Raw genomic sequence first — 24,105 nt, forward strand, 5'->3', positions numbered from 1 at the left:
GCCATGTCCGCAGTGGGCCGGGCCCTTCCATATCAATCATTAACTAAGAAAATGCAGAGCCAGGCTTGGTGGCACAGGCTTTTAATCCTAGCACTCAGGAGGCAGAGGCAGGCAGATCTCTGTGAGTTCAAGGATATCCAAGGCTACATAGTGAGACTGTCTCAAAAACAAGGAAAGAAAATGCCCCTTAGACATGTCCAGAGGCCAATCTGATGGAGGCAATTCTCAAGTGAGGTTCCTTCTTCCTAGGTCACTCCAGTTCGTGTCAAGATACTCACCAACACATTATCCTTTGTATTTTATCTCATGTAATTTCTGCGCCTTATCAACACCTTCTGTAATATACTCAGGCTTGTCAGGGACAAGGACAGAATCTCTAAGGACAGGCAACTAGATCATCTTACAGTCAGGTCACCTAGCAACAGGACATTGAGGCAGAGCCCTTGACCCTTTCACCCTGTAAACATCCTATGCAAACATCCTTAGCTTGCCCCACCTTATGCAGATGACAGCTTCTTGCTCCCCCCACCCTGCAGGAACTATATAAACCCTCTCGGAGAAAAATAAAGTAGCACCTTGATCAGAATCTAGACTTGGTGTATTTCCTTGTATCTCCTGTCTCTACATTCCGTCCTTAGGGTGGTCTAGAACCCGTTGAAGCCCTGCAGGCGGGGCACAGGCTTTCGGGTTCTTTCCTCATTTCTACTTCCTTTTGAAACAGTCATTTACCCTCAAACAAAACTAATTTACCATCTAACCATTAGAAGAATTTCCTTTCTTTTTTGACAAAAATACATTTCATATGTGTAACTTTTATATCTCTTCCTCTTATGTGATGATTTCTATCAATTTTGTCTTTAGAAAACATTGTTTTCTTAATAAAATAGCTATATTCCAATGAAAACCTATGATGCTGTATAGGAAAAATTGTTAAAAGTCTTTGGTACATTTCTATATTGTCTTCAGCTCGGGGATGGGGACACGATAAGTCTGGTCTCCACTGTCCTTGTGTTTGTCTTTACCTATGGCCTGCCTGTTGCCAGCCTCCCCAGAGAAGCACATCAAAGCACAGAAACTAGTCCTTGTCTTAACTCTGCAGTTACCTTGGATTCCAAGAACTGCAGAGCCTACCCGGACCCCCTCAGATGAGGGCAAGGCTGTGTATCGGAGCACACTCATTGCTTCCTGGCAGTCAGTCCCTCCCCTCCAACAACAGAGATTCTTTGGAACATCTTGAAGAACTGTAACAGTGATCAGCCAGACAACACTTGACCAAGACATCACTCATACACAGTTTTTGTCCCTCGTTTCATTTTATTTTTTCTGTTCACATGTCCCACTCATGTTAGCACCCTAAAGACAGACCTGGGCTATCAGACCCCTCTGTTTATTCTCCCTAACATTGTCACACTGATCAAACCTCCTTTCTCTGTCCCTTATCATCCTCCTTCTCTCCCTCCCTGCCTCTCCCTCTTAAAAAAAAAAAAAAAGGAGGGGGCTGGTGAGATGGGGCTGGTGAGATGGTTTTGGAAGGATGCCTCGGCCAGCCCTAACCTGATGGCACTGTTTTGTTTTTTTTTTTGTTTTTTTGTTTTTGCCTGCCCAGAAATGAACTACTCTATCTCAGTCATTAGAGTGCTCAGACCTGAGTAATAATTTACACAGGTTCCCTGTGATAACTAAGAAACTTAATATGGAGCCAGGCATCCTTTGAGGGACACTGACTTTTTTCCCTGGAATGCCTGGGAGATGCTAGTGGCCTGCAGATGAGATAAGAATGACTTTCAGGGCAGCCAGGGCTACACAGCAAAACCCTGTCTTAAAAAAAAAAAGAACAAAATAAATAAAAAAGGATAATGAGCTGTGAGTTACTAACAGCTGCCTTTCTTCTGTGAAACCTGCTTATCCCTCGGGGGAAGGGGTGAAATGGTCTTTTATTACTATATAGTGGGAAGGAAAATACAACTGAGGGAAGTAAAAGCACTTTCCTGCCAGGCTGTGAATTCCAGGGACGTTTGTAGTGTCCACCTTTCTGATGTCTTAATACCCTCCCTTAACCTGCGCTTCTGCGGGCACGCGCTTCTTCTGCGTGTCGGCTCTAAGGCCGCCGCTGTCCTTCTGCTTGCCGGAAGAATAAGCTCATCTAAACTAAATCCGAATTAGGTCTGAGTCTTTGGTCTTTCAAACGCCACAACAGTTTAAGGTTGTAACACCTGTAACTCTTCAAGGGACCAGGATCCAATATCTGGGACCCACATGGTGGCTTACAACTGTCTGTAACTCCAGTTTCAGGAGATCTCATGCCTCTTATGTCTCTGGGGGCACCAGGCTAGCACGTGACACACAGGCATACATGTAGGCAAAACACTCATACACAAAATAGTTTTTTAAGTCAAATGAAGGTTTTTGGTTTTTTTTTAATTTTGGGTCAAGGTCTCATTATGTAACCCCGGCTGCCACAGCAGTCTGCCTGTCCTTCCAGTTCAGAAAAGGCGATGGCTGACTCTCTTCTGGCCTCCAGTGGAAACCAGGCACACACCGTACACAGGCAAAACACCCAAACACATAAAAAGTAAATAAAGTCGTTTTGCCTAGTGTTGGAAAAGCCACTCCTGTTCTCTTTTGTTAACTGTTTGCATGGATTTTTTTCTTCTTTTTTTGACAGTGTCTCGGTGGAGCCCTGGCTGACCCCAAACTCAATATGTAGACCATGCTGGCCTTGAACTCACAGAGATCTGCCTGCCTCAGTCTCTGGAGTGCTGGCATTAAAGCCACAGAACCCAGCTTCTCCTTCACTTTTAAAAGACAGTTTGTTGAATTTGGGATTCTTGATAAACAGTTTTTTTTTTTGTTTTGTTTTTTTTTTTCCTTTTAGCGTTTTGAATATAGATTGTACAGTTTGCTGTGTTATTTGTTATTTTGTGTTGTTTGCCACAAGCTGGCCTTGAGATCACTGCCTAGCTGCGGATGATATCTGGCTATTTGTGGTTTAACAGAGACACTCTCCCTCTGCCTGCTGCGTGCACACACAAATAATCAGGGGCATGAGTTTTACTCTTAGATGGCTTAACAGTGCGCCCACAGCTTAGCTGTGGGGGTGTTCTCCTCAGACACTTGATTGATTCACCCTGGATGACCCAACTAGGTCCCTGCAAGGCCTCTGCAAAGGTAGGTTAGTTGAACTCCGCGCTACGGAGCCAGCCTGCTCCCTGATGCTGTGCGCCCTGCCCCACGCGCTGCGCCTCTCGCGCCCCTGGAGGTCCCCGGGGGCCCGCGACTGCGCCTCCAAGGCGACGACCAGGACAGCCGAGATCCAAGTGCACGCGCTGACAGGTCCGGACCAAGGTAAAGTTACCGGCCCGGCCGGCCTGGACCCACCACGCCGCCGGGAGACGAAGGCGGGAGGGCAGGAGGATTGGATTTCAGGCCGCCCCAGGGCCGAGAGGGAGCTCCCCGACTTTGACTGGGGTGGACTTTGTATCGGTTTCCCCAAACTCTCTGGAGGCCTGGGGGGAGGTGTGAAAGGAGAGGAGGGATCAGAGCGGAGCTGTGCTCCAGGGGATCAGGACCAAGAAGAGTGCTGGCCAGGACTTTTCCTTGGTAGGGCCTTGGCAATGATGGGGGGGGGGGGGGGGCGGACGGAGGGGGGAGGGGGGACCTGAGGGAGCAAGGGGAGTCCGCTGACACCCGGGGCGAGTTCACGACCATCAGCAATAAAGTCTTTTATTGTACAATATGCTGTGAAGTATGGGTGGACATCAGGTGAATTAGCTGGGTGTGGACCCCTCTCTCCAGTCTGTGTAACCCCCATCCCATCTCCTTTCCCACGTCTGATGTATTTTGTTTTATTGTTCATGCCACATTTATTTGCTCATTTTATTACTGAATATGTGTGGGTGTGTGTGTGCCACAGGGCACACTTTTAAAAAAAATTAATCTTTTATGTCTTTTGCGAGCATTTATGTCTGTGTATCACATGAGCTCCTGGTGCCCTGTGAGCAGCCACGTGTGTTCTGGGTCTTGAACCCAGATCCTCTGAAGTAGCAGCCTGTGTTCTTTCCAGCCCCGGCTGATCCATCTTGCTGGCCCCTCATGTCAGTTTTAACTTATGCGGATGGCATAGCACTGGACTTTTTATAGTGTCTCTTCCTCCTCAAGACCTGCACCAAATTTTGAAGGGCTGCTGCTTTTCTGAATAAATCTAAACTACCACCACCTTCCTGCTGATGTACACCGGTCCCTCTGTGCATCCGTCACCTTTGACAGACATGAACGACCACCATTGTCCCACTGAGGCAGAATAGAAAGACAGGGAAAGTTATGGGGACATGGGAAGAGAAAGGATTCCCCCACCCTAGAGTCTGGTGAAAGCCTCTAGTCAAGGGAGAATGAAGAATTGCATCATGGGGCCAGGCACAGTGGTGCACACCTTTAATCCCAGCACTTGGGAGGCAGAGGCAGGTGGATCTCTGACTGTTCCAGGCCAGCCTGGTTCACACAGTAGGTTCTAGGCCAGCTACATAATGAGACCCAGTGTCTAATAATGATGATGGTGATGATGGTGATGATGATGATGATAATTATTCCGCATCAACTGTGGAGACGGCTTAGGGGGAAAAGTCCTTGCCACCCAACCTGACAAGATCCATTCTGAGTCCAGGGATCCACACGGTGGGAGACCTAGCTCACTCAGGTTGTCTTCTGATCTCCACATAATGGACATGGAATGTACATGCTCACACACATACAGACATTCACACAATAGACAAATAAATAAACAAACGTAATGTTGTTGGTTTTGTTTTTTGTTTTCGAGACAGGGCTTCTCTGTGTAGTCCTGGCTGTCCTGGAACTCAGAGATCCACCTGCCTCTGCCTCCCGGGTGCTGGGATTAAAGGAGTGCACCACCACCGCCTGGCTATAAATGTAATTTTTAAAAGAAGTCCAACGTAATTAACAACACTCTTATAAGGCCTTATGCCCTTCCCAGTTGTAAACCTGCAATTTTCTAGAAAGGCCTTGCACCTGCTGGCCACTAGGGGCAGTCGGGGGTTCGCTGAACAGCGGCAGGCCGGGGTCACAGGGAAATAAGCTGCAGTTTCCAGGAGGTGCAGCCTGGGACAGTTCTGATTAGAGAAGCCCCACAGCAGGAACCGGTGGCTTAGGCAACAGTTGCAGTTACAGAAGTTCCTGCTGCTTGAGTGGCGTTTCTTCGGTGATCCAAGCAGGGTGTCCAGAACCAGGACTGCCCTGAGCCAATCTGGCCTTTTGCCAAAGAAGGGACTGCATCAGGGCAGCTTCCGGCTCAGACTGCCAGGTGTAAACTAGGAAGCAAGGACCTGGCTCGCCCACTCCCAACAATTTTCCTTATGATGGTGGTGGGGGGGGGGGGTTTAAGAGATTTCTACAATAGATAGCAAGGAAACGAACATTTAATAGATATTTTTAACATGGGTATTTTGGGTGGGAGGAGGGAACACAGGCCGCAAAGCGTGTGTGGAGGTCAGAGGACAATTTGCAGGTTTTGATTCTCCAATATGTGGGTCCCACGAATGAACTCAAATTGTCAGGCTTGGCAGTAAACACCTCTACCCACTGAGCCATCTTTTCTGGCCCTGGAAATAAATTATTTTATTTATTTTTTTGTTTTGTTTTGCTTTGTTTTGTTTTTCCAAGACTGGGTTTCTCTGTGCAGCCTTGGCTGTCCTAGAACTCAGTTTGTAGACCAGGCTGGGCTTGAACTCAGAACCTGCTTCTGCCTCCCAAGGGCTGGGATTAAAGGCATGTGCCCCCACTGTCTGGCTTATTTATTTTTTTCTTCTTAAAGATTTATTTTTATCATATGTATGTGAGTATTTTGCCTGCTTGTATATATGTGCACACATGTGTGCCTGGTTTCCTTGGAGACAGGAAGAGGATGTTGGATCTCCTGGACCTGGAGTTACAGATAGTTGTGAGCGGCAGATGCTGGGAACTGAGTGAGGGTCCTTTGGAAGAGCAGCCTGTGCTCATTCTAACCACTGAGCCATTGCTCCAGCCCCTGCGATTAGTATTCTTAGCAGTATTCACCGATGCTTAACACCTTGGCCAAATCCCTTTAGAAAGAGTTTTGTCTTCTCTGCTCTGTCTTATAAAAAAGATGTCCACTCTAAGATCTGTCCCACTGACTTCACACAGACTCGTCTAAAGTGTTAAGATTGGGTCTCTTGCTGGGCATAGAGGCGTACTCTTTGTAAGCCCAGTCTTTGGTAGGTAGGAACAGGAGAATCAGGAGTTCAAGGCTACTCTGATCTGGGCAGGGTGGCACTTGCCTTTGTTTTGTTTTGTTTTTCAAGGCAGGGTTTCTCTGTGTAGCTTTGGAGCCTGACCTGGAACTTGCTCTGCTGTGTAGACCATGCTGGCCTTGAACTCACAGAGATCTGCCTGCCTCAGTCTCTGGAGTGCTGGCATTAAAGCCACAGAACCCAGCTTCTCCTTCACTTTTAAAAGACAGTTTGTTGAATTTGGGATTCTTGATAAACAGTTTTTTTTTTTTTTTTGGTTTTTTTTTTCCTTTTAGCGTTTTGAATATAGATTGTACAGTTTGCTGTGTTATTTGTTATTTTGTGTTGTTTGCCACAAGCTGGCCTTGAGATCACTGCCTAGCTGCGGATGATATCTGGCTATTTGTGGTTTAACAGAGACACTCTCCCTCTGCCTGCTGCGTACACACACAAATAATCAGGGGCATGAGTTTTACTCTTAGATGGCTTAACAGTGCGCCCACAGCTTAGCTGTGGGGGTGTTCTCCTCAGACACTTGATTGATTCACCCTGGATGACTCAACTAGGTCCCTGCAAGGCCTCTACAGAGGTAGGTTAGGTGGACAATCGAGTTTAGAAACTGGCGGTTCAGAGCTATTTCTATGAGTTAGTTAAACTGGGAGGAGCCAGCACTGACCTTACTGCCTCTGGAAAATGAGACCTTGTCACTGGGCGCAGACCACCCCCCAGTGACTAACGCAATGACATGAACTGAGGGTACACGTGAAGAAGGTGCACACAACACCTTCGGGTTTGGACACCACCTTCCTACCCGCGCATCCCAAGGAAATCTGCAGCCTGCCCAGATCTCACCAGGAAGCTGAGCTTTCCCACACCGCCTCGGGGTCTCCCGGGGGCACGGGCCGCCGAACCCTTCCCTCCGCCCGTAGGTGGAGCCCTTTGCGAGGCCTCGCCCGCCCCGGAACTGGGACTCTGGAACCCAGCCGAGGAGGTCGCCGGTCTCCGCGCTACGGAGCCAGCCTGCTCCCCGATGCCAGCCTGCTCCCCGATGCTGCGCGCCCTGCCCCGCGCGCTGCGCCTCTCGCGCCCCTGGAGGTCCCCGGGGGCCCGCGACTGCGCCTCCAAGGCGACGACCAGGACAGCCGAGATCCAAGTGCACGCGCTGACAGGTCCAGACCAAGGTAAAGTTACCGGCCCGGCGGGCCTGGACCCACCACGCCGCCGGGAGACGAAGGCGGGAGGGCAGGAGGACTGGATTTCAGGCCGCCCCAGGGCCGAGAGGGAGCTCCCCGACTTTGACTGGGGTGGACTTTGTATCAGTTTCCCCAAACTCTCTGGAGGCCTGGGGGGAGGTGTGAAAGGAGAGGAGGGATCAGAGCGGAGCTGTGCTCCAGGGGATCAGGACCAAGAAGAGTGCTGGCCAGGACTTTTCCTTGGTAGGGCCTTGGCAATGATCCGGGGGGCGGAGATGGAAGATCCAATCCGGAGGGACCTGAGGGAGCAAGGGGAGTCCGCTGACACCCGGGGCGAGTTCACGACCATCAGCAATAAAGTCTTTTATTGTACAATATGCTGTGAAGTATGGGTGGACATCAGGTGAATTAGCTGGGTGTGGACCCCTCTCTCCAGTCTGTGTAACCCCCATCCCATCTCCTTTCCCACGTCTGATGTATTTTGTTTTTATTGTTCATGCCACATTTATTTACTCATTTTATTACTGAATATGTGTGGGTGTGTGTGTGCCACAGGGCACACTTTTAAAAAAAATTAATCTTTTATGTCCTTTGCGAGCATTTATGTCTGTGTATCACATGAGCTCCTGGTGCCCTGTGAGCAGCCACGTGTGTTCTGGGTCTTGAACCCAGATCCTCCGGAGTAGCAGCCTGTGTTCTTTCCAGCCCCGGCTGATCCATCTTGCTGGCCCCTCATGTCAGTTTTAACTTATGCGGATGGCATAGCACTGGACTTTTTATAGTGTCTCTTCCTCCTCAAGACCTGCACCAAATTTTGAAGGGCTGCTGCTTTTCTGAATAAATCTAAACTACCACCACCTTCCTGCTGATGTACACCGGTCCCTCTGTGCATCCGTCACCTTTGACAGACATGAACGGCCACCATTGTCCCACTGAGGCAGAATAGAAAGACAGGGAAAGTTATGGGGACATGGGAAGAGAAAGGATTCCCCCACCCTAGAGTCTGGTGAAAGCCTCTAGTCAAGGGAGAATGAAGAATTGCATCATGGGGCCAGGCACAGTGGTGCACACCTTTAATCCCAGCACTTGGGAGGCAGAGGCAGGTGGATCTCTGACTATTCCAGGCCAGCCTGGTTCACACAGCAGGTTCTAGGCCAGCTACATAATGAGACCCAGTGTCTAATAATGATGATGGTGATGATGATGATGATGATGATGATAATTATTCCGCATCGACTGTGGAGACGGCTTAGGGGGAAAAGTCCTTGCCACCCAACCTGACAAGATCCATTCTGAGTCCAGGGATCCACACGGTGGGAGACCTAGCTCACTCAGGTTGTCTTCTGATCTCCACATAATGGACATGGAATGTACATGCTCACACACATACAGACATTCACACAATAGACAAATAAATAAACAAATGTAATGTTGTTGGTTTTGTTTTTTGTTTTCGAGACAGGGCTTCTCTGTGTAGCCCTGGCTGTCCTGGAACTCAGAGATCCACCTGCCTCTGCCTCCCGGGTGCTGGGATTAAAGGAGTGCACCACCACCACCTGGCTATAAATGTAATTTTTAAAAGAAGTCCAACGTAATTAACAATGCTCTTATAAGGCCTTATGCCCTTCCCAGTTGTAAACCTGCAATTTTCTAGAAAGGCCTTGCACCTGCTGGCCACTAGGGGCAGTCGGGGGTTCGCTGAACAGGGGCAGGCCGGGTCACAGGGAAATAAGCTGCAGTTTCCAGGAGGTGCAGCCTGGGACAGTTCTGATTAGAGAAGCCCCACAGCAGGAACCGGTGGCTTAGGCAACAGTTGCAGTTACAGAAATTCCTGCTGCTTGAGTGGCGTTTCTTCAGTGATCCAAGCGGGGTGTCCAGAACCAGGACTGCCCTGAGCCAATCTGGCCTTTTGCTAAAGAAGGGACTGCATCAGGGCAGCTTCCGGCTCAGACTGCCAGATGTAAACTAGGAAGCACCTGGCTCGCCCACTCCCAACAATTTTCCTTATGATGGTGGGGGGGGGGGGATTAAGAGATTTCTACAATAGATAGCAAGGAAACGAACATTTAATAGATATTTTTAACATGGGTATTTTGGGTGGGAGGAGGGGGCACAGGCCGCAAAGCGTGTGTGGAGGTCAGAGGACAATTTGCAGGTTTTGATTCCCAATATGTGGGTCCCACGAATGAACTCAAATTGTCAGGCTTGGCAGTAAACACCTCTACCCACTGAGCCATCTTTTCTGGCCCTGGAAATGAATATTTTATTTTATTATTTTTTTGTTTTGTTTTGTTTTTCCAAGACTGGGTTTCTCTGTGCAGCTTTGGCTCTCCTGGAACTCACTCTGTAGCCCAGGCTGTCCTTGAACTCAGAGATCCACCTGCCCTGCCTCCCGAATGCTGGGATTAAAGGCGTGTGCCACCACTGTCTACATGGTGAATTCCAGGTGTGTCAGGGATACATTGGAGATCTTGTCTCCAATAAATAGATGCATTTTTCTGGGACTGAGGATATAGCTCAGTCAGTAGAGTCCTCCCCTGGCATACGTGACCCTGGCTTTGATCGCTAGCCGCACATAAACTGGGTGAGGTAGCCCTTGCCTGTAATCCCAGTGCTTAGGAGGTGGAGGCAGGAGGATCAGCTGCTATGCAGCCAGATCCTCTTGGCTACATAGCAACCTGGAGGCCCGTCTGGGTTACATTAGACCCCATCTCAACATTATATTATATTATAGAATTATATTAAGAATAACAATTTTCTGCCGGGCGGTGGTGGCGCACGCCTTTAATCCCAGCACTCGGGAGGCAGAGCCAGGTGGATCTCTGTGAGTTCGAGGCCAGCCTGGGCTACCAAGTGAGTTCCAGGAAAAGGCGCAAAGCTGCACAGAGAAACCCTGTCTCGAAAAACCAAAAAAAAAAAAAAAAAAAGAATAACAATTTTCTGGAAAAAGAAAGAAATCCACGGAGGTGATTTCTACAAACTGAGGAGAGGAGCTGGACTGACTGATCAGGGCTGGTGGTGAGGTCCTGGGGTGGTTGTTTCAGTTCTATTTCTTTATCCTGGCTGGCGGATACAAGGATATTTGCCTGAGTATTACTCTTTAGAGGGAAATGGATGGTTGGGGGTTGGGGAGAATCATATGGAAGGAGCTATGGAATTACAGGAACATGTATGAGAGAGCGTGTGGATCTGTGTACCATGCTGGTAGCTCGTTTCTCATGTAGCTCTGAATCACAGTTCACAAATCCCTCTACTCCCTCTGGGGCAGAGAGAGAGAGGTTATTCTATTTAATGGTTGGAGAAACTGAGGCCCAAGTCGAGTGTGTGGCTTGCTGCAGCTCACACTGCTCCCCAAGGGAAGAGGCTACCCTGAACCTGGGCCTCCTGTCTCCAGGCCTCAGTCTGACTGAGCAGAACCAGCTGGCTCACTCAAGGCTGCCTGTCCCTTGCAGGAATCACTGAGATTCTGATGAACAGACCTCATGCCCGAAATGCCCTGGGGAACATCTTCGTCAGTGAGGTGAGAAAGGGCACACCAGGGCGTGGCCAGGGATGGGCCAGGAGGGACCTGAGTAATTGTCCTCTGTCCTCTCCAGCTGCTGGAAGCGCTGGCCCAGCTTCGGGAAGACCAGCAAGTCCGAGTCCTGATCTTCAGGAGTGGAGTGAAGGGCGTGTTCTGTGCAGGTGGGTGCCCCCACACCCTCTCCTCCTCAGGGATTGGTGTGCCTTAGGGCTCTCACATAGAACGCGGTCCCATTTTACAGATGGGCAGGTGAAGTTCCTCGCCAAGTCTGGTCTACACAGCTAGTGAGGGCTAGAACAGGACTCAGTTTGAACTTGGTCTCTCTGGCCCGTATCTTTGTTCTTTCTGGTCTACCTTGCTTCCTGATAAGTTTTAAATCCCCCAGTTGCTGGGTTCCCACCACCACTGATGCAGTAAGCCAAATCAAACCGAATTAATCTAGGTTTAATGAGCAAAGCAATCCTGGGTGACCCTTGGGAAGGCAGGGGAAGGGTCATAGGGGAAGGGTCACATGCCAAATATGGCTACCAGGTGTTGTACCTGTTTCACGAAACCCCCAGAGACCACCAAGGAGCCAGTTTTCGATGCAAGCACATAAGGGTCCTTTCATTGTCAGGTTCGACCCTAGGCCACCGCACTGCAGATGGAGGGAAATGTGGCGGCAGCCGCAAGCCCAGGTGTTGAGAGTTTTTATAGAAAAAAAAAAAAAAAAAAACGCAGCCGGGAATTACATACTTTGGCAATTTGGGATTGGGTGGAAGGGATATGGGGCAAGGTAATTTTTCGAAACTATTGGTCTAGACTTTGGGCATGAAACCACATTTGAAACCATTGGGTTAGACTTTTTGGTAGGGAACCACAACTTGCTGAGCAGGATTATCTGGACTGCTCAGCAAGATAATCTGGATATCTTCAAGAGCCATAAAACGCAGACAGGATGTCTGCAGGAGCATACTGCCCTGTATCTGTTGGAGTTGTCATGGCACATTCCTGAGGCCCTTCCTGGAACTGAGTACAGCAGGTGGTCTAAGACTGTGGCCCTACCCTAAGATAGGGTCTGTATTGCCTTCACAGCAGGCCTTAAGTACCCTGTAGGCATGGTCTTGAGCAGCCCCAGGGAGGGGCTGGCTTTTGGCAGGCTTTGAGGGGGCAGGTTCTGGGGAGAGAGATGGGAGAGGGGAGTTGAGGTGGAGCTCCCACCAGAACATCCCAGACTGTTTGGGTATGTGGGTGCCAGGGGCTGAGGGGGGCTTCTACCAGAACATTCCAGACTGTTTGGGTATGTGGGTGCCAGGGGCTGAGGGGAGCTTCTACCAGAACACGCTGAGTCCCAACACGCTCACAAGGTAAATTCCAGTCTTGTCCCTAGAGCACTGCCCCTAACCTGCATCACCTGGCACTCACAAGGGCATTTCTCTTTTGGTTTTTCGAAACAGGGTTTCTCTGTGTAGCTTTGCGACTCTCCTGGATCTCCCTCTGTAGACCAGGCTGGCCTCGAACTCACAGAGATCTACCTGGCTCTGCCTCCTGAGTGCTAGGATTAAAGGCATGCTCCACCACCACCGGGCCTTCTTTCTTTTTTTAAGAGACATTTTTTTCTGTAGCCCAGGCTAGCCTTGAACTCACTTTGTAGCTGAGGATGATCTTGGACTTCTGATCCTCATATCTCCACCTCTAAGTGCTGGAATTACAGGTGTGTGCCACAGCCCCCAGCTTGTGATCTTTTTATTATTTATTTATTTATTATTTTATTTTTTGTGGAAAGTCATCCTTCTGGAGGCTGGGGAGGTGGTTCAGCAATTAAGAGCATATACTGCTATCTTAAGCAGGCATGGTGGTGTAGTAGTCCAGAGCTATATCCTGACCGGAAGGCAAAGGGGGGGTGCGGGGGGGTACGGACGGAGGGAGGGAGAGGAGAGGGGGAGGGTAGGGGAGGGGAGGAGGCTGGGCAGTAACACACTTGCTCCAACAAGGCCACACCTCCTAATCCTTCTCAAAGAGTGCCATTCCCTAGTGATGAGGCATTCAAATATATGAGCCTATGGGGCCCTTCTCATTCAAACCAGCACAGCTGCTATTCCAGAGGACCTAAGTGTGGGTCCCAGCACCCACACCAGAAGGCTCACAGCCACCTGTAACTCCAGCTCCGGCAGATCTGTTGCTTTCTTCTGGCCTCTGCATAGATGTACACACAGACAACACACACACACAATTTAAAATAAAATATTTAGGGGGCTGGAGAGATGGCTCAGAGGTTAAGAACACTGGCTGTTCTTCCAGAGGTCCTGAGTTCAATTCCCAGCACCCATATGGTGGCTCACAACCATCTGTAATGAGATCTGGCTCCCTCTTCTGGCCTGCAGGGATACATGCAGACAGAACACTGTATACATAATAAATAAATAAATAAATCTTAAAATAAATAAATAAATAAATAAATAAATAAATAAAATATTTAAAGGCCATCTGTGGTGGCACACGCCTTTAATGCCAGCACTCTGCAGAAGCAGACAGATCTCTGTGAGTTTGAGACCACGTTGGTCTACATAGTGAGTTCCAGGACAGCCAAAGTTACACAGTGAATCCTGTCTGGGGAAAAAAAGAGAGAGAGAAAACTGTTTTTCTCCTATCTGCAAGTTTTCTGTTCATGCTCTTGACATGTGTTCTTTTCATATTTTTTTAAGATTTATTTTTAGGGGGCTGAAGAGATGGCTCAGCGATTAAGAGCACTGGCTGCTCTTCCAGAGGTCCTGAGTCCAATTCCCAGCACCCACGTGGTGGCTCATGACCATCTGTAATGGGATCTGATGCCCTGTTCTGGCCTGCAGAGCACTCATACATAAAATATAAATACAATTTAAAAAAGATTTTATTTGTGTGTATGGGTGTTTTGCCGCATGTACGCATTCCGTTTCCAAGGAGTCCAGAAGAGGGTGCCCAATCCTTTGGAACTAGAGTTACAGATGGCTGTGAGCCACCATGCTGGTGCTGCGAATTGAGTCGGGTCCTCTGGAAGAGCAGTCTTCACCACGGAGCCACCTCTCCAGCCCCTTGACAGTGTCCTTTGATGTACAAAGGACCTTCACTTTGAAGGAGTCCACTTTGTTTCGATGCCGTGGTTGCCCCTCTCTTTACTGATGCCTGCTTCCCCCACTGGCTCCTGGGTTTCCTGGTTCCTCCCCTTCCTCCCTGACTGCTTCTGCTCAAGTCCCCTTTGCTGGCTCCTTTAGCCACCTGGGGTTTTGTAAGGGGCCATTTCCTAGTCACCGGCAGCTCGCCCTCTGCAGGTGCGGACCTGAAGGAGCGGGAGCAGATGAGTGCTGTGGAGGTGGGAATCTTTGTCCAGCGCCTCCGAGGTCTGATGAGTGAGATTGGTGAGAGTCTGAGAGGGGGGTGGAGGGCTGGGGGCCCCTGCTGGCACCTCCTCTGCCTGACTCACCCCTTCTCTAAAGAGAGTATTCTTTCTGTTTTGAGCTCAGTGAAAGCACAAGGGATTACTTGGGGTGGGGTGGGGTGATTGGGGAAGGACACTCCTTCTCTTCCTTTTAAAATTATTATTATTATTATTATTATTATTATTATTATTATTATTATTATTATTTTAGACACCCTGGGTAGTCTAGGCTGGACCTCCCCTACTGCTGGGATTGCAGGCATGCATATGCCACCAAGCCTAGCTACAAGCTATGTCTAGCAGCCCTAGCTAGCTCTTTAGCAATGTACCCAGTCCAGTGGACCTCCTTGTCTGTCCTCAGGGTTCCTGCCTAGTAACTCCAGATGGTCAAGTTCACTGAACACACTTTCAGGCTTTGACAATGGCTGTTCCTACTGCCTGGCATACCCTGCCCAGCCTCCTGAACCTTCAGCCACCCTTTAAGGCCTCCGATGCTTCCTCCTACAGGAAGTCCTCCTCACCAGCTCTAAGCTCCCTCTTCTCAGAGTGCAGAAGGCCTCAGATTGTCATTGCCTGGTTAGGAGTTTGTCTTCCTTCTTAGGCTGATCCCCATGGTAGGCAGGACCACATCTGGTTGGGTTCCATGCCAGGACCCTGCACAGGGCTTGGCACACAGGGAAGCAGGTCCCAGCAAGAGGGTGGGCCTGCAGCATCGGCCCACTTCCCTGTTCCCAACCCCCCAGTGGGGCCCCAGAACTTAACCTTATTGGGAAAAACAGTTTCCTTCTCAGAAAATCTGGCTGAGGTATCAGGTGAGGCTCCTCAACCCGGGATCCGCAAGGGCCTCTGTCCTGGACCGTGGGCCTCGGGTCTCTGCCCTGGACCTGCTAGGTTTTGCCGCAGGCTAAGCCAATCTTTTGTCCCCACAGCTGCCTTCCCTGCGCCCACTATTGCAGCCATGGACGGGTTTGCCTTGGGCGGGGGCCTGGAACTTGCCCTGGCCTGTGACCTCCGAACAGCAGGTACGTAAGTCAGCCGGCACGCTTGGCCTTCCAAACAGGAGAGAAACGGAGGCAGGCAGCGTAGGATTCAGGGGAAGCAGGCAGAGATGCTTCACCACCCACTGCTGTTCTCTACCGTGCCCGAGCAAGCGGCTTTCCTCATCTGAGGAAGGCTGCAGGAACCTCTGAACCACAGCTGACTGTCTGACTGTGCAGCCAAGAGAGGTGAAGCCAGACAGGACCACGTTAGGGAGTCTGACCATCTAGGTCTGGCCAAATCTGATGAACCTGAACTGAACAAAGGTGAGCCACAGGGGCTGTTTGTCACTGTCCCAACTCACTGCAAAGGTGACGGGGCAGCGTGATCTGCTTCCCGGTGCCAGCCAGGCTTGTGGTTACTTGTTCTCCAGTGGAGCCCTAAGTCGGGGAGGATAACCAAGGTCATTGGTCACTTTTCAAGGTCAGACTTAGCTGGGAGAGCCCTTCTTAGAGGTAGACAGTTGGAGTGCCATCGAGGTGCCCACCCCCTCGTGCCTTCCCTTTTAAACCCAGGAATATTAAATTATGTATTCAGGCATGAAGGCGCCTTCTGTCTACACAGTGTGTGGAAGAGACACTTGAGCGGGGCTTTGGGGTGTGGCTCAGGGGTAGAGGGTTTGCCTAGCATGCCTAAGGCTTGGTTCCGTTCCCAGTAACACACACACACACACACACACACACACACACACACACACACACACACACAGCTGGAGAGGGTTTGATCCTACAGCCAGGTAACAGAATTCCGCAGGCCACTCACTTGCCCAAGGCAGCTAACTCAGAGTGGAGAATAGAAAGTTCTCTTGACAAGGCTACGGTTGCTATGGTGCAGCCCCATTTTACTTCCTACACCGTACAGGTCAGGGGACGTGTATTTAGGGAACTCAACAGAGGACTATGAAGGAAAAGCACCCAGGAAGCAAAACTCAGAAGACTGCCCTATGAACCTTCAGGGAAATTTCAGGCCGATACAACCTATGAAGGAGAACCACAGTTGTAACAGGCACCATGAACAGTCCAGGTTGGACCTCAGGGTCCATGGGACAGAAAATCCAGTGACCTACACGTCGATGTCAGGCATCCACCGGCGACCCATTCCTTGTTGCTGGCACTCACTCCATTGTTTCATAGTCTGTGTGATGTGGGCAGAAGGGCAGCCATCTTTTCCCCCAATGGATGCTCAGGAAGGGAAGACCTGTTGATTGACAATCATAGCAGCTGGGTGGTGGGTGGCTGGCCTGGGTGGAGTCTGGAGAGGTCTGGGTATGGCCAGACCTTGAGGAAGTAGCTGGAGAGGTAGAGTTATGATCTACTCTGGGACTAGTAATGGAGGATGGGCAAGGGGCAACTTCATTCTTTTCTGTTTCAACAGCTTCCACAGCTGTCATGGGGCTAATTGAGACCACTCGCGGACTTCTTCCAGGAGCAGGTAACTTCACCTGACTCACTTCCCTGTTAGGTCATTTCCTCCTTCCGTCCTGAGTTTCTCTGAATTTGCCTTTCTCATCCGGACTCACTGCTCTCACCTCTCCATACTGGCAGGAGGGACTCAGAGGCTGCCCCGCTGCCTGGGCGTGGCCCTAGCGAAGGAGCTCATCTTCACAGGCCGGAGACTGAATGGGGTGCAGGCCCATGAGTTAGGCCTGGTAAACCATGCTGTGGCTCAGAATGAGGAGGGTAATGCTGCCTACCACCGGGCACTGGCACTGGCTCAGGAGATCCTGCCCCAGGTACGGTAACAGCTGGAGCACAGAACGGAGGGGTGATGGGGGGCCCATGGGGCCAGATGTTTCCTGGAGCTGCACAAGACCCACATACCTAAAGATGAAAAGTGACCCCCTGGAGTTTTGGCACCTATTCGGTTACACAGGAGCTAAAGCCAACTTCTGAATTAAAACACAGTGAATTCAGAAGGACTGGAATCTAGTGGGCTTCAAGCCATTAAAGCTGCAGTGTCCAATAACTTCCTGTGATGACAGCAACCTTCATCTCTTGTATGGAGCATGGCGGCAAGGTGAAGTTATTTAAATTGGACTAAACAGTCCCTCATCCACACTAGATACCTGTGCACATGTGATATTGCACAGCACTGCCTTTACTTAAAAGTGTCCCCAAACACTAGAAAACTAGATATGCAACCAGTCACCTTTCCTACCAGAACTGCATAGTGGATTTTCTTGAAATATTCAGGACATACATTAACTCATTTTTTAAAATCCTTAAGGAAGGATTAGGAGTTGGTAGAGGGGACATTCTAAACAAGCACTCATCCTTGGCTAGTGAGTTAAAGGCTAGCCTGGGCTATGTATGCATGAGTCCTGGGGTCCATCCCTGGCATTGAAGGGGGCGATCCCACAAGATTTAAACTACTTGCTGGGTAGGTTTAGACCCTACTCCAAAGCTCTGAGGTCTGCTGGCTTTTCACAAAGGACACTGGAAGTGAGGTTGAGATCTCAAGTTTTCATAAAGGTAGAAGGCAACTGAACTTTAGCACTGAAACACAGATTACAGTCAAACCTAAGATTGCAGAATGTGTGTCTGGGAGGTTAGCCAGTAAGTGTTTGCCTCCCAAGCACGGGAATCTGAGTTCAGTCCCCAGAACAAATGTAAAAAATTCCAGGGGTTTGTCTGGAGGCCAATGAGCGACCACGTCTTAAAAAAATGTGGACCAGCATGGCAGAGGATGAAATGTGAGGCTGTCATCTGGTCCATACACACCAACACAGGTGGACATGCACACAAACACAGAGACACTCTTAAGTAGAATCTGTACAAAATTTTAATTTTGAAGTGAAATATATTAATTTCTAAACATTCCTAAATGTTACAAAACAGCCAAAATACAAACTTAGAAAAATATGAGCCATACATCAGTTTAACATTATGATGACATTTGAAGCTGGGCATGGCGGCACATGCCTTTGAGTCCAGCAGGCAGAGGTAGGTAGGTGGGTCTCTGTGAGTTTGAGGCCAGCCTGGTCTACAGAGCGAGTTCCAGGACAGGCAGAATTGTTACACAGAGAAACCCTGACTCGAGGAGAAAAAAAAAATTACATCAGAAGCCAGTGTGTATTGCTAGCACTCAGGAGGTTGAGGTATAAGGATTTGAGTTCAAGACCAGCTTGGGCTACCGCGATCCTGTCCTAAGCCCCCCAAACTTGTAACTTTTTTGGAGAAGAGGGGAACTTCTCTAGTCTCTTAAATTGAAATAATCCACACGCTGAGATGTTCTTTAATTGGGGGGTCAGGACAATTAATTCGTTTCAGACCGTTTTCTATCTGTGTTCTCTGGCAAGGAAAGCAGAGTACAAATGTAACAATTAATGAAAATAGAAATCATGGATTTAAAGTTGTGTAGGAAGAAGTATGCGAGGGTTTGGAGAGAAAAACAAAGAGAGAAATGAAATAAAATTGCAATAGCAGTAATAAACAACAAAACCTTGCCAAACTTTAAAAAAAGTATTTGAATTATATTCTTTGTTTCCCTTAACTGAGACATCCATTAACTGCAGCACTGCTCACAAAAATGAAAATTATCAAATCAGCCTCTATACCCATTAACAATTTGATGGATAAATATAGTATACACACACACACACTCACACACAAAATGAGCCCAATGCCCTCTGGAGGGCAGCCTTCTGCTGACAAACTTCTGACACAAAGTCTCTGAATGACCAAGGGAGTGAGTGAAGCCTCCACAGAGGAAGCTAGGCTAGCGAGCTCGCTGGACATGTAGGCTCGATATTGCCTTTTTGAATAAACTGAACAGAAGTTCAAGGTGATCCAGATTTCCACATACATGGCATTATCCTAGATTTATGAGCATTTCAGTGCCTTAAAAGTAGGTAAAGGGCGGGTTTGGGATGGGGATGTGACTCAGTGGCAGAATGCTTGCCTAGGATACACAAGACTATAGCTAGGCTCAATCCTTAGTACTGCCAAAAAAAAAAAAAAAAAAAAAAAAAGCAGGAATGATAGGCAGTGCACACCTTTACACCCAGCAGAGCCAGATCCACGCTGTCTCTAAAATAAAATCAAAGTAACTTTTGTGTTTTTTAGAACTTTCTCAACAGGGACTGTGTAGTAAGCAATTACCACCTAGCGGGCAAACCATTGAATACAGAGTGAAATGGTTCTAGAGTTTACTCAGATCTATTAAGATATTAAAGGTGGTAGTGGTGCACGCCTTTAATCCCAGCACTCGGGAGGCAGAGCCAGACAGATCTTTGTGAGCTCCAAGACAGCCAGGGCTGTCACACAGAGAAACAAAAAGGTATAAAATAAACCCCAACACTAGCACTTGCTGGGAAGGTGACTGGGAGTTGGGGACTCGCTGGATACTTGTGGTCCCAGTGCTTCAACCCCATGAGCCTCTATTTCACATCTGTAAAATGTGTAAATGTCCGTAAGCAGTCTGTGAACACCTTTGTGGCACATGCCTATAGTCCTGAGTCTAAGAACCACAGGGAAGACCAGCTTCAACAAGATCTTAAATGTTTGCTCAGATGAAGGGCTCACTGTGGGTCTAACTCATGGGAGGGTGCTTGCCTAGCATGGGCGAAGCTCTGGGTTTAATGTCCAGCACCAAAGACAGTTATACTTTGTGACTACAGTGGGTAGGACATGTTGAAAGGATGGACTGACGGCAACCTCAGCTGGTTAAGACTAAAAGGGCCAGGAAGTGTGCTTCCTTCGTTATAGAAAAGGGAGCTTGACTTAAGAGGTGTATCCACAGGAAAGCTGGACACAGAATCAGACCCTTGTAAGAACTGTGTCTCTTTAGTCCAAATCTCTGGATGTTCTCTCTCCTAGGCTCCCATTGCTGTGCGACTGGGCAAAGTTGCCATCGACCGAGGAATGGAGGTGAGATTCTAGTGGTCAGGACTTGTATGTCAATGTCAGTCATTGGCTTGGATGTAGTAGATTCCTACCACGCAGCTGTCAAGAATTCAGAAATGGATTCTCTGAACACCCCTGGAGCTGGAGACCTGTGTGCATGCACCTCATTTCAGTGGGTGTTAATATTGATTGTGTTCTATCTCCATGGCTTCTGTATAGGTTCAGAAGGGCAAAACCACATGAAAGTGAGCAGTAAGAAGGCAGGTTTGTGTTGTCCTCAGCTCATGTACCTGGGCTTGGGCCTAAGTGCAGGTCTCAGGACATTAGCTTACCTGTCAATTCTTCCCCTGTACACCGCACCAGACCTGAGATGAGAACTGAGATGCAGGGATGAAATATGTCCACTGCCTACATGGTATTAGTGGTACTCTCCATAGGACAGCCAGTATCCGGGACTGGCTCAGAGCTTGTTGGCTAGCATGAGGTCCTGACTTCAATCCCCAACTATGAAAAGAATTACTGTTCACTTTGATGTTTGAAAGGGTTTGTGAGTGTGTGTGTGCACACGTGTGCGCGCACCTTTAATCTCAGCACTCAGGAGGCAGAAGCAGGAGGATCTCAGAATTCAAGGCCAGCCTAGGCTATGCAGAAAAACCTGTCTTGAAAACAACAACAAAGAATGTTTGCTAGAGCTGAGGCCAGTAATGTGGCCAGGTATGATGGTAACACCTATGATCCCAGGATTTGGAAAGCTGAGAATTTGAGGTACATATTGAGACACTACATAGTGAGACCCTACTTCACGGTAGCTCAGTAGTAGAGCACTTGCCTCACGTGCCTGAAGCCGTGTTCATTTTTTGATGCAGTGAGAGAGTGTGTGTGTGTGTGTGTGTGTGTGTGTGTGTGTGTGTTCAATCCTCAGTGGGGTAGGGGGCAGACGGAAGTAAGGGGGGGTAGGCTCCAGAGAAAAGTTAAAATACAAGCAGAATCATGGGCATATAAATGGAGGACTGATTGACTAGGAATGGCAAGATGGCATCCTGGAAGGGAGGAGTCTCAATCCAAAGACCAAGTCTCTCCCCTGACTGCTGCATCCAGGACTTCAGTTAGATTAGCCCGACCTTCTAACATGTCTCAGGCTTCTCCTCAGCAGATCAAATGCTTGCTTTGAACAGTGCTTGCTAGTGACTACCAGTATCAGCAACAGTGAGCACAAGGCCGCAGAGGCTAGAGAATGTGCCAGTTCATAAAGACCAGAGCCTCACTCCTAAGTCCTGACAAAAGGCATGGCCAGGCAGCCAGGAGGAAGAGACACTGGCTGAAACATGCAGAAGCTACCTCTACCTAGAAGGCACATTCCACACCCTCCTCCCCATTTCTCTCAGCATCCTTCATCACTGCTGTGAAGTCCAAGCATCAGCTATGGAGCAGCAGTTATTTCTGCTCAGACTGGTAGAGACAGTAGGGTGGGCTGGCTCTTCCATGTGGATGGCGTTGGACAAAGTCATATTGAATCAGCGAGTACTTTTTTGCAGGTGGACATCGCATCAGGGATGGCCATTGAACACATGTGCTATGCCCAGGTATGTAATTACTGTTGGTTTGTGATGCTTGTTGGAGGCTAAGCAAATATGGGGAGCCTCATGCAGTCTAACTATGCCAGTGCCTCCTAACAGGTCTTCACCTCAAGACTCTTTTCCTTAATCATTTGATACCCAGAGAACCAGAACAAAAAGATACTTCACAAACAGAAAAAATGACTTTTGCTGCCCAGTACCTTAGCCTCTATTGGGGGCTAAACTGGAGTTAGTATGCTAAGGCGTGGTTAGAACACGCAGACAACCTTGTAGAGGGGCTATACACTTGATGGCATATTATTTTCATAACTTGTGAGAAGTGGGGGGGAGCTATTCTCCATCGTAACAAATAGACAAAAATCCCAAGCTTGTGAACAGAACCTATCACCACCCTCACAGGCGCTCCAAATTCTCGATGCAGAGCCTATTCTAACTGAGCTCTGCAGAGGTCAACAATGACCGCACAGCTGCCAGAGGCTGGCCTTCCTGAGACAGCAGCCCTCGGGGCTCACAACTTTGCATAACCCAGAGTGCAGAGACAATGGAAACACTTGGACCCAGATGCTGATACAGGCTAGATCTACCTATACAATGGCCTTTTTATCCTCTAGTCCTGTTCTTCCCAAACTAATATCCATTGTATCTTTGCAGAACATCCCAACCCAGGACCGGCTGGAAGGGATGGCAGCCTTCAGGGAGAAACGCCCCCCGAAATTTGTTGGCAAGTGAGCCCTCTTGAGTTCACCCCTGGCCTTCAGTTTCTTCACGAGAACAATGAGACACTGTGATTGGCACGGTGCCCAGAACCAAGGTGCTGCCCCAGCCACCCACTGCCACCTTCCACACGATCCACAAGATCGCCTTGGCTCCTTCTGGTTCTCTTCACTCAAATAAGCTTTGGGTCTTTGTCACTGGCTCTGATCACCATGGACCACTGAGAAGGAAGCCCTCGTTTCTTCCTCACAGAAAAAAAATCTATCCAGGTTTATTGGAACAAGTGTCAGGAGCCAGTCCACAGGCTCCAGCTCTCTACAGATAACTCAGTGGAAATTCTGGACAAACCATTTAACCTCTCTAGAACTCAGCTTTTTTATCTGGAAGTTAATCAGTTGTGATGACCTAAGATCCTTGTGTTCAATAAACATGCTACAACCGTTAGCTTGTAATGAAATTGTGGGGACCAGTGGACTGTGCCTTCTGCAGACAGTAGAGTGGCGGCAGGAAGGCCTTGGGTAGTGAGACTGACAGACAGGATTAGCAGCCTGGAAGAAGGGACGGGGAATCAGTGGGCAACAGAGGACTGGGTGCCTGGAGGGAAAGTGGAACTTAACTGGCATGAGCAAAGGAGAGCTAGAAGGTGCCACACTTGGAGAATAAAAGGTATCCAGGGCCAGCTCCTCACAGGCCCCTGCTTACCCACTAAATGCCCACCTCCTCTCCTCTTCTACCAAGGCTGTCAGAGCTGAGCTCTGGCTGAGCATCCTCAGCACAAGCTTGGCCTGGAGTCACTGAAGCAGGGCTCAGGGTGCACAGCAACGATACTGTTGGTTTGCTGCCAAGGCATATACCATGTCTATATCCCAGAAGGGAGAAAACCACAGGAGTCCAGGCCTTAGAATCAGCACCATCCGCACCACCTTCCTGAGCTTCCTGTCTCATCTGCTGAGTGAGGAGAAGGCTGCTGGGAAAGAAACCAAACTTGAAGGGCCGCCTGGTATAGAGAGCTGGACTGCACACCTTGCACACCTTCCCACTGGCAAAGGTTAGTTCCCAGGAACACCGTGTTCCCAGGGACTAGAACCCAGGTTCAGAAACTAAAACCTTGTTTTTGGAATCACACAGCATGGTATGAGTAGAGAGTGCAGTTTATGGACATGGTCCTAAGTTCTGCTTATCTGAGACAGTGGAGAGCAGAAGCAGCAAGGTGTACATAGCCAAGATTGGCTTGAACTTCAGATCTTTTCTGTCTCAGGGCTGGGGCTATAATTTAGAATGTGGTTTAGAATTGCTAAGAATGAGTTTCTTCCTCAACTGATGCTCAAAGAGGGTTTATGGCACTAATCCAGTTAAGAGTCTTGACCAAGGGGCTGGAGAGATGGCTCAGCGGTTAAGAGCACTGACTATTCTTCTAGAGGACCCGGGTTCAATTCCTAGCACCCACATGGCAGCTTACAACTGTCTATACCTCCTGTTCCAGGGACTCCAATACCCTCACACAGACATACCAATGTTCAGAAAAAAAAAAAAAAAAAGAGGGTAAGCTCAGTGGGTAC

The 24,105-nt window shown here is 48.9% G+C and overlaps 1 protein-coding gene across 2 annotated transcripts; it reads left to right on the top strand.

The window, feature by feature from the left end:
* The first annotated feature begins 3,285 nt into the window (after positions 1-3,285).
* Echdc2 (enoyl-CoA hydratase domain containing 2) lies at positions 3,286-22,990 on the top strand. 2 transcript variants are annotated; one of them, XM_059254667.1, is made up of 10 exons: positions 3,286-3,345; positions 10,909-10,976; positions 11,053-11,140; positions 14,267-14,353; positions 15,303-15,395; positions 16,786-16,842; positions 16,956-17,143; positions 20,229-20,279; positions 21,791-21,838; positions 22,484-22,990. In XM_059254667.1, exons 2-10 carry the CDS (start codon positions 10,926-10,928, stop codon positions 22,559-22,561), a joined length of 741 nt encoding a protein of 246 aa, XP_059110650.1. In that variant the 5' UTR covers positions 3,286-3,345; positions 10,909-10,925; the 3' UTR covers positions 22,562-22,990. The 2 variants fall into 2 exon arrangements, with proteins under 2 accessions (XP_059110650.1, XP_059110649.1); XM_059254666.1 differs by lacking the exon at positions 3,286-3,345 and adding an exon at positions 7,234-7,444.
* Positions 22,991-24,105: the final 1,115 nt, after the last annotated feature.

Source organism: Peromyscus eremicus, chromosome 2 (assembly GCF_949786415.1).
Source record: "Peromyscus eremicus chromosome 2, PerEre_H2_v1, whole genome shotgun sequence".
NCBI lineage: Eukaryota > Metazoa > Chordata > Mammalia > Rodentia > Cricetidae > Peromyscus > Peromyscus eremicus.